Source organism: Cervus canadensis, chromosome X (assembly GCF_019320065.1).
Source record: "Cervus canadensis isolate Bull #8, Minnesota chromosome X, ASM1932006v1, whole genome shotgun sequence".
Classification (NCBI taxonomy): Eukaryota; Metazoa; Chordata; class Mammalia; order Artiodactyla; family Cervidae; genus Cervus; species Cervus canadensis.
The window spans coordinates 94,218,189-94,227,406 of record NC_057419.1 but is presented as its reverse complement, the minus strand read 5'-3'; the positions used below and the strand labels follow the sequence as shown (position 1 = coordinate 94,227,406).

The 9,218-nt window shown below is 42.0% G+C and overlaps 1 protein-coding gene across 2 annotated transcripts; it reads left to right on the top strand.

The window, feature by feature from the left end:
- ARMCX3 (armadillo repeat containing X-linked 3) lies at window positions 1-8,011 on the top strand. 2 transcript variants are annotated; one of them, XM_043458371.1, is made up of 5 exons: window positions 1-158; window positions 688-767; window positions 1,054-1,114; window positions 1,395-1,465; window positions 1,670-8,011. In XM_043458371.1, the coding sequence occupies exon 5, from the start codon at window positions 1,857-1,859 to the stop codon at window positions 2,994-2,996; it is 1,140 nt and encodes a 379-aa protein (XP_043314306.1). In that variant the 5' UTR covers window positions 1-158; window positions 688-767; window positions 1,054-1,114; window positions 1,395-1,465; window positions 1,670-1,856; the 3' UTR covers window positions 2,997-8,011. The 2 variants fall into 2 exon arrangements, with proteins under 2 accessions (XP_043314306.1, XP_043314307.1); XM_043458372.1 differs by lacking the exon at window positions 1-158 and adding an exon at window positions 176-312.
- The last annotated feature ends 1,207 nt before the right edge of the window (window positions 8,012-9,218 follow it).

Genomic DNA, 9,218 nt, shown 5'->3' with positions numbered 1-9,218 from the left:
ACGTAGGTCTCACGTGACCAAGAGCTGACGTGTGCAGAAGTCCTTCTTGTTCTGGTCGTTGTTCCCGTCTGAGTATCAGCTCCCCATTGCCCCGAAGGCCAGCGGGCCTGCAGCAGAGGAAAGGAGGAGAAGAAGGAGATTGTCCCGGATCCGTGCAGGTCAGTGCCTGGGAGATTCCAGAAGGTGGGGGTGGCCGAGGGTGCAGGGCGGAAACCGTCGCGGATCCTGGGGCGCCTCCGTCGTCTCTTCCACTCGCCGCTGGCTTTCCAAGACGTCTGTCCCGCCCGCAGCCCATTCTGATGCTGCGAAATGGTGAGCAGGGGGTGTTTGGGAGGAGCTCAGAGATCGGAACGTGGGAATCTGGTGGGAACCGAGGCCGTAATCTGGAAAGGGAGCTGTGCCCTGGGTGTTGGCCCCCAGTCCTCCAGGACGGTGCCAGAGGGGAAAGGCTGGACATGGGGAGGGGAGGTGCAACGTGATGTGTCAGCAGAACCCAGAGAGGGGTCGAAGGGGTGGGAAACCTTTGACAGCCAGGCCTCCGAATTAAGGACAAGAGTTTTCTGTTCTGGGAACCGGTCCGTCCACCAAGCACTAGGTCGCGGCAGTTTCCCGTCTTTCTGACTGTGACTGTGTCTTCCTGACCATGGCTCTGTGTCTTGTGGATCCGAGCCTCTCCCGGGTTGCCAGTCTTTCCGTAGGTTGCGGCACCACGCCAGGCTAGAGAAGAGGAAGGAAATTAACCCCGATTCGTGAAGGTCGATTTGAGGGTAAGACCATCTAGAGACCCTAACGGGGGGCGGTGGGAGGATGGGGTGGGGAGAAACAAGAGGTAGCGATAATCTAGGTTAGGTCTGAGTCTGAGTGTGTTTCTCACACTCTTGGGACTGTGGCGAAATGGCGTGCAGTGTGTGTGTGTGTGTGCGTGCGCGCCCGTGTGTCGTGGGGGGTGGGGTGGGGGAGAATGACAGAAGGGAAACCTATCAGATAGTTTGTTCATAATCCTCTTCTCTCAAGAGTACTTAGTCCCCATGTTTTCGATCTGTCATCCTGCAGGTCTGCTGTAGCAGGTGGCACCAGTTTAAACGAGGGAGGAAGTTTCCTCGGATCAGTAGAGGTCGGTTTGGGCGTGGGGGCTGCCTGGAATGGGGGAGGGGTTGGAAATTGCCCGCGGTTGGACAGGCTCACCCAATGTTATTATTTCCCCAACATCTCTCCCATTTCAGGCTAGGGAAGCGGCAGGCATGTGCATGTTTTGGATGGCAGAGAGAGGTTGTGTGTGTGTGTGTTTTTTTTTTTAATCTGACAACCTAGATAGGTGAATCAGGAAAGCAACAAATGGAGGAACAGTCAATCCATCAAGGCTTCAGTTCTCATTGGCTCTGGTCTCTCTGCAGGTTGCAAGGGTTGTTGGGCGTGGCACACCTCCAGGGGAGGGAAGAAGGGGCAAACTGCTTGTCTGGAGGAGGTTAGTGCAATGGTGCCACTCCCTGGGAACATCCAAGTTTGGGGTAGCTGAGGCCCCAGCAAAGAGGTTGGGCTCCACTGCCTTTATATAGGCTTGGGGAGGAGGTGGGCTGGGGAGAGTGAAATGAGGGGGAAAGAGTTTGTTAACAATCTACGTTTTCTACCAAGAACTCATTTGCTTGTCCCTCTGTGCAACTCTCTGCAGAGGACAACACAAGGAGAAGAGAAACTCCACCCCTAGGTCCACCTCCAGAATCAGTTGTCGTGGCCTTGAAGTGGCTGAAGACGATCATCCTCCACAGGCCTGCATCCAGGCCAGGCCCATAGCCCTCCTCCCCCAGCCTGAGTGACTACTCTGTTCCTTGGTCCCTGATACCATCAGGGACGATTGCATGGGCTACGCCAGGAAAGTAGGCTGGGTGACTGCGGGACTGGTGATTGGGGCTGGTGCCTGCTATTGCATTTATAGACTGACCAGAGGAAGAAAACAGAACAAGGAGAAAATGGCTGAGGGCGGGTCTGGGGATGTGGATGATGTTGGCGATTGTCCTGGGGCCAGGTACAATGACTGGTCTGATGATGATGATGACAACAGTGAGAACAAAGGTATAGTATGGTACCCACCTTGGGCCCGGATTGGGACTGAGGCAGGAACCAGAGCTAGGGCCAGGGCAAGGGCCAGGGCCACCCGGGCTCGTCGAGCTGTCCAGAAAAGGGCTTCCCCCAATTCAGATGATACTATTTTGTCCCCTCAAGAGCTGCAGAAAGTTCTTTGCTTGGTTGAGATGTCTGAAAAGCCTTATATTCTTGAAGCAGCTTTAATTGCTCTGGGTAACAATGCTGCTTATGCATTTAACAGAGATATTATTCGTGATCTGGGTGGTCTCCCAATTGTTGCAAAGATCCTCAATACTCGGGATCCCATAGTTAAGGAAAAGGCTTTAATTGTCCTGAATAACTTGAGTGTGAATGCTGAAAATCAGCGCAGGCTTAAGATATACATGAATCAAGTCTGTGATGACACAATCACTTCTCGATTGAACTCATCTGTGCAGCTGGCAGGACTAAGATTGCTTACGAACATGACTGTTACTAATGAGTATCAGCACATGCTTGCTAATTCCATTTCAGACTTTTTCCGTTTATTTTCAGCAGGAAATGAAGAAACCAAATTTCAGGTTTTGAAACTCCTTTTGAATTTGGCTGAAAATCCAGCCATGACTCGAGAACTGCTCAGGGCCCAAGTACCATCCTCGCTGGGTTCCCTCTTTAATAAGAAGGAGAACAAAGAGGTGATTCTTAAACTTCTGGTCATATTCGAGAACATAAATGACAATTTTAAATGGGAGGAAAATGAATCTACTCAGAATCAATTCAGCGAAGGTTCACTTTTCTTCTTTTTAAAAGAATTTCAGGTGTGTGCTGATAAGATTCTGGGGCTAGAAAGTCATCATGATTTTTTGGTAAAAGTGAAAGTTGGAAAATTTGTGGCCAAACTGGCTGAGAATATGTTCCCAAAGAGCCAGGAATAAGTTCTTGATTTTGTAGTTTAGAAGCAACACATGTTGTAAACTATTCCTTTTCTCCACCTTGTCTATATGGTAAAGGAATCCTTTCAGCTGCCGGTTTTGAGTAATGAATATCATATTGTATCGTCAATGCTGATATTTATCTGAGTTGGTCTGCAGGCCTAAGCTGGATGAATGAATATCACTACCTGTTCTGAAAACGTTTGTTGCTTTTTATCTCACTGCCTAGATTGAAATATTTTGACTATTTCTTCTGCACAAGTGACAGTGAACCAATTCCTCATAAATAAGCTCCCTCCTGTCATTTGCATTGACTGCATTTGTGTATCATCAGTGAAGTTGTGTGTTAATGCTGGAAAGAAAAAAAAAAAGAGAAACCATACTTGTCTTTCGGTTTATAATCTAGTTGGAGAGATAAGAAACATACAAACAAAAAGAAAACAGAATATCTCAAGCATATACTCTTTGTTAAATATTTGCACTCAGAGCACGAGAAAGCAAAGGTTTCTGCGGGATACAGTAGTCAGCTACAGATTTATGGAAGAAGTGTTCATTTAAAATGAATCCTCAGTGGGGTAGGTAGTTAGGGAGTTCCATGTGATGGGAGTGAAGGGGACTGGTGTGAGAAATGCATGGAGGTAGGAACTCTCTTGCTGTGACAGTGAGGAGACTAGTCTGTTTAGAGTGGAAAGTGTGACCAGAAGTAAATAAATTTGGAAAGTTGGCTGAAGCCAGTTTGTGGAGAACTGTTTGAATATTACCTCACTGAACACTGAGAGCCAGTAAATAATTTTGACTAGAAAGAATAATTGGAATTCATATAGAAGTCCCTCTCTTACCTACTATGCAGTGTCCATGATTGTATGGCAAAAATGGAGTCTTTCAAACCCTGGTGGTAGGAATTCGCTTACACTGGCACGAGGTTTGCAGAGGGCCATTTGGTAATACATATCGTTAGCCTTAAAATATGTAATCCCTTTGTCCTAAGGAAATAATTGAATCATTGGCCAAAGATTGTATGTGCAAGGCTGTTTATCCCAGCACTGTGTGAAATAGTAAAAATTAAAAACAACTTAAACAATTTAGCACACTGGATTGGTTACATAAATTAAGGAATATTCACATGGTGTAAGATAAATATGTCAGTTGCAATCCATATTGTCAGGGAATGATATTCATCATGCACTGGTAAGTGAGAAAGGTAGGTTAGATAGGAGTCTTCTTAGTATGATTCAATTTTTCTGAGAATATAAGATATTTAAGTAGACACTAAAAACTCTGGAATTACAGACATCCATATAGTAACAGTGATTGTCTTTTGGGTGGAAGGATAGTGTAATTTTTACCTTTTTACTTTTTATTCATCTGTGTGTTCTTATTAACCTAAAACAAATACTGATTTTTCAAAAGTTTTTGAAAAAGGAAAGTGTTGGGAATGGAGCAGGTGATTGATTGGAGCATGAACTGAGTAGAAAAAGTATTTACATTAAACATAAGATGGGTTGAAGTTTTCTCTCTGAAATAATAGATGAGTGCTAAAGATGGGGCTCACTGTAAGAATTAAATGAAGTTATATATGTGAAATACTTAGAATTTTCTGGCACATAGCAATTAATTAAGAAAAATGAGCACACTTAGTTCCCTAGAATTCAGGGTCAATAGTTGTTCTGGTTGACCTTTGTGTTGCTGGGGGCATTTTGCCAAGTGTCAGCATCATTTAATAAATAATAACAACAATAAAGGTTAGCATTTATTAAGTGACTACTGTGTAGAGTGATGTCATTTCCTGCAAGGCAACTGTTAACCATAGTTTCTTAAAGAAATAGGCTTTTCTTTTTTCTAAGTACTCAAAATGTTTTATCAGACATGATCTCACCTGCCCTTACAGTGTATTGTTGGTCAGTTTGAGGATGTTATCCTACTTTATATGTAAGTCCAGGAAAGGGTAAAATCTCTGTTCAGTTATGATCTTGTTTTAGCTCCAGGCTTCCATATACTTACTCAGATGTTGCCTATAGTAGACAAAAGGATCAAGGATTGATCAGTTTAAAGTTGTTGGGTATGGTGACTATTGAATCATGCACATGTTGGAGCTCCTTTGACATCAGTTTTAAGGGTGAATGAGGGTAAAGGAATTAAAATTTTTTCTTGCTCTATTATTAGGCAGGAAACAAGGATTTGGGAGGGAAAGCCTTATCCATTTAAAATAAATTGACTTTGAGATACCTGTGTGACATCTAGATGGATATACCCTAATGTCGTTTGAGTGTATTGATCTGGTGCTCAGAAAAGACCAGGCTGCAGACATAGATTTGGGGGCCACCAGAGAAGAAATGATAACTAAGGACATGGGAGTGAATGTGATCCCCAGAGAGAAGGTGCAGAGTGTAAGAGTGGAAAGCAGCAGAAGGAACTGGATAAGGGATTGTGGCAACTGGGGAAAGAAGCATCGAATTCCAACTGTGGATACCCTTCCAGACACTAACTATCAATATACCTATATAGTCTGTACATCAAATTGGATGATACTGTAGGTAAAGTTTCAGAACCTGATTTAAATTTTTTCTACTTTTCTTCTAAAAATTATTCATTGGAGATACTTAAGAAAATAGAGACAATAAGAACAAACTTGTTCCCTCACCCAGATCTGTATTGTGAACATCTAGAAAATATTCTGATCAAGCCATGTTGAACTGGGGTGCTGAGTGACTTTTTGACCTGGGGTGGCAATGAGGTGAACTTGGGTAATAAAAAGCCACCCTGTAGCAGGGGCACAGGCCTGACCAGTGTCCATCTGCTCCGCAGGACTGTCTTCTCATCCTCTCCTCCCTTCCCATTCTGCTTCCCTTTCCCTCCCTCACACTTCTCTCTTTCTTCCCTCCTCTGAGAGACCATTGAGAGTAGTCTTTTTGTGCTTCTGTGTCTTTTGGGGGTGATCGTTTCATTTCCATGACACCAGGTCATACACCAATGGGCATTTGATACAGAATGATAATTGTCGTTGCTGTGGTAACAAGGTAACCCTGGGTATATATGGCTGGATGCCAAGACTTTTCAGACCGTTGTCGAACAGAGACTGAGAAAGCACCGGTCTTATTGTGGAACAGCCCTATGTGCATTGCATGAATCTTGATGTCCCATACCTGGTATTATTTGGAACTGAATCACCCAGACTTTGGGAAGTGCTATGTGAGACAGATGTGTGACTGCCTGGTCCAGGGAAGACACAGGGCCGGCCCAGCCACGCTCTGGTGTCCTGATGCTTTCACATCAGAGGTTGCCACTCAAACATTTTGGGAAGGGCACCCTTCTAGTATAGTAGCCGTGATTGTGGCAGCTTGTGGGGGCAGGGAGGAGCCAGTATCCTTTCTTTAGAAAGGATGACAGTTTCTTGGAAACTGAGGAAATTAGAACTCAAGAATATTCTGCTATTTTGTTTTTATCTACTGATTTTAGGAATTTAAGTGGGTCTATTCCAGTCAAGTGTGTTCCAAGGCGATTTTACAAAGATGGAGTATAGTTCTCTTATAAATTGTCACCCAAAGCATAAAATTTAAGGCTCAGGAAACTGGTTTTCTATTTTTAAATTCATATTTTACTTGCCTTGTTTCAAAAGAGATTCTAAGTGTAGATTTAGCAAATTGATGTAGTTTAGGCAAATTTTGTGTTTATGCCTCTGTTTGGTTAATTTCTCTGCTCTATTCCCTTGAGAGTGGTTTTGCGAAGAATGATTATGACTATTTTCAATGCTAACATTTTACATTCATTTTTCATCATATCCCAGACTGAAGCTTCTTTTCCCTGATTTCTCCATTCAAACTGTGGCTCTTCTTGCCTTTAAACCAGAACTATCATGCTGCCATCTCCGGGTGCAGAAGACTAGGATATTGACCCCTGAGGTGTGGTATCAAGCAGGATAACACATATTTACTTTCAGAGATGTGTATCTCCATGCTTTTCCCTCTCCACTGTGTCCTTCTCAGGCTTGTGTTAAGGGCTTGGGCATTGTTGGGTTTGGGGATAAGCCTGAGGGGAGGGAGAAGGGAGGGAGTGGGAAAGAAGCCTTGTTGGAGGGGTAGCTTCATTCTAACAGGTTCATGTCAAAGGAATTTGATCCAGCACTGACAGTGGGCTAAGTGTAACTCTTTGACCCTTGTTGACCAGTTACATTTTAAAAGGTGAAAGAGTAAGTGTATTACAAGCATCTTTGGGTATTAGAGCCTTCTTTGGGCATTAGAGCATTTCTAAGTTTGCACATGGACATAACATGTTATTAAATTGGTTAGATTTTCTTTTTTGAAAATAAAAAAAGAATGAGAGTCTGTTACTCTAAGAAATGTAATTACCAAGTAGAGCAGATTTTTAGTGTTGGCTGCTCAGAACATTCTGTCCCTAAGATCGATGTACATCTGGAGCCACACAATCATCAGAAGGTTGTTTATTTAGTGCTTAGGGAATTGGGGCAAGCTGACTTAGCTAGATGTTGGTGCTGTCAAAGTAGAAGAACCTGATGCACCCACGTCAGCTATGGGGGTTGACTTGTGTCTGAAATCAAATACTTGTATTCAAGAGCTAGAGCATGTTTCTCTCTGTACACAATTAGAAACTTTGTCTGCCCAGATGACCCTTAGCCAGAGGTGGATTATCAGTTGATAGTAGTTTTGTGATTGTTAAGATGTATTATCAGTTAGTTTCCATACAGGATTTGAGAAATGTATATTTTATAACAGGAGAAAACTGTAGTATTTGTAATGCATTCCCTCCTATATATTGATTAGTATCTCCCTTTTCTGCACCTTTCTTATGAGTAATGATAACGTGTTATTGATTTTTTGGAAACCAAGGTAAAACAAATTGTTACCTCTTTAGTTTTTTTTCCCATTTCTACTTCAGTTTTCTGTTTGCTGAAATGTGGTTTAACTATAACCTTGCTAAACTTTGTGGCTTTCTTTCAATAAGCTGTAATGAAAATTCTGACATAATGAAATGGATCAATAAAAGGAAACTTTTAATTTTTACTGTCTTCCATCATTTAAAATGAATTAAATGGATTATCTTTTTGATATTAGAAAAGTTGGAATCTAGGCAAGACCAAATAAAACAGACAACTGTTTTCTAAATCTTAAATCCATTTAAACTGACTTGGAGACTAATTCTTTGTAATCATTTAGTATTAAGATCATCAATCTTCACCTCTTGTTATGCTGGTCTGTGTAATCTATAGCCAAAAATTGAAAGTATTAAATCGTACCATGTTGCTTATAAAAATTGCTTATATTCTGATTGATTTTCTTCTGATATGAAAGTTAAACCTTTATGTTATGAATGTCATAATTCATGAATGTCTATAAATATGTCACACATATGTGTTTAGGTGGAAATGACTGTATTTGGGGAAATAATAAGATATTAGTAACACTCTGGAATTGCTTTTCAGTTATTTTTAAATTATGAATAGAAGTCCCAGATATATTTATTTTAACTTAGAAAGTGGAAAAATTAGTATCTGGGGAAGAAGACCATATTATAGCCTCTGCATTGATGGACAGGATTATGCATCCACCTGGGCATTTGACTACCTCTCTGAGACAGCACTCAGAGTTAGCACTCTGAGAGATTATTTTTCATAGTGAACTCTATTTTAGTCTTCTTTATTATATTTTCTTAAACCATAGAAGTTCTTTATGCTTATTAACAACTCAAACAGATAAAATGTAAATTAAAACATAAAGCTGCCCTCTTCTCACCCATTTTTGCAGTTACCTGCTATTAATGTGTTCTATGCATGTGCTGTACTATGCTGTGCCAAGTCACTTCAGTCAAGTCTGACTCTTTGTGACGCTATGGACTGTAGCCCGCCAGGCTTCTCTGTCCATGGGATTCTCCGGGCAAGAATATTGGAGTGGATTGCCATGCCCCTCTCCAGGGGATCTTCCTGACCCAGTGTATGAACCCCCATCTCTTACATCTCTTGCGTTGACAGGCGGGTTCTTTACCACTAGCACCACTGCATATTTAAACATAAATGATACACATATTCATATTTTTATCAGAAAATGAGGTCATTGTCCATATATGGTTCTGTTCTGCAACTTTTATTTCACCTAAAATCATGTGTATATTTCCATGCATATCCTACCTCATTCAACTTTGTTCATGGTAGTCATATCATTCAGCCTTTCCCTTTATGGTTTCTAGGTTTCTGGGCATGCTGAGGCAAGCTTT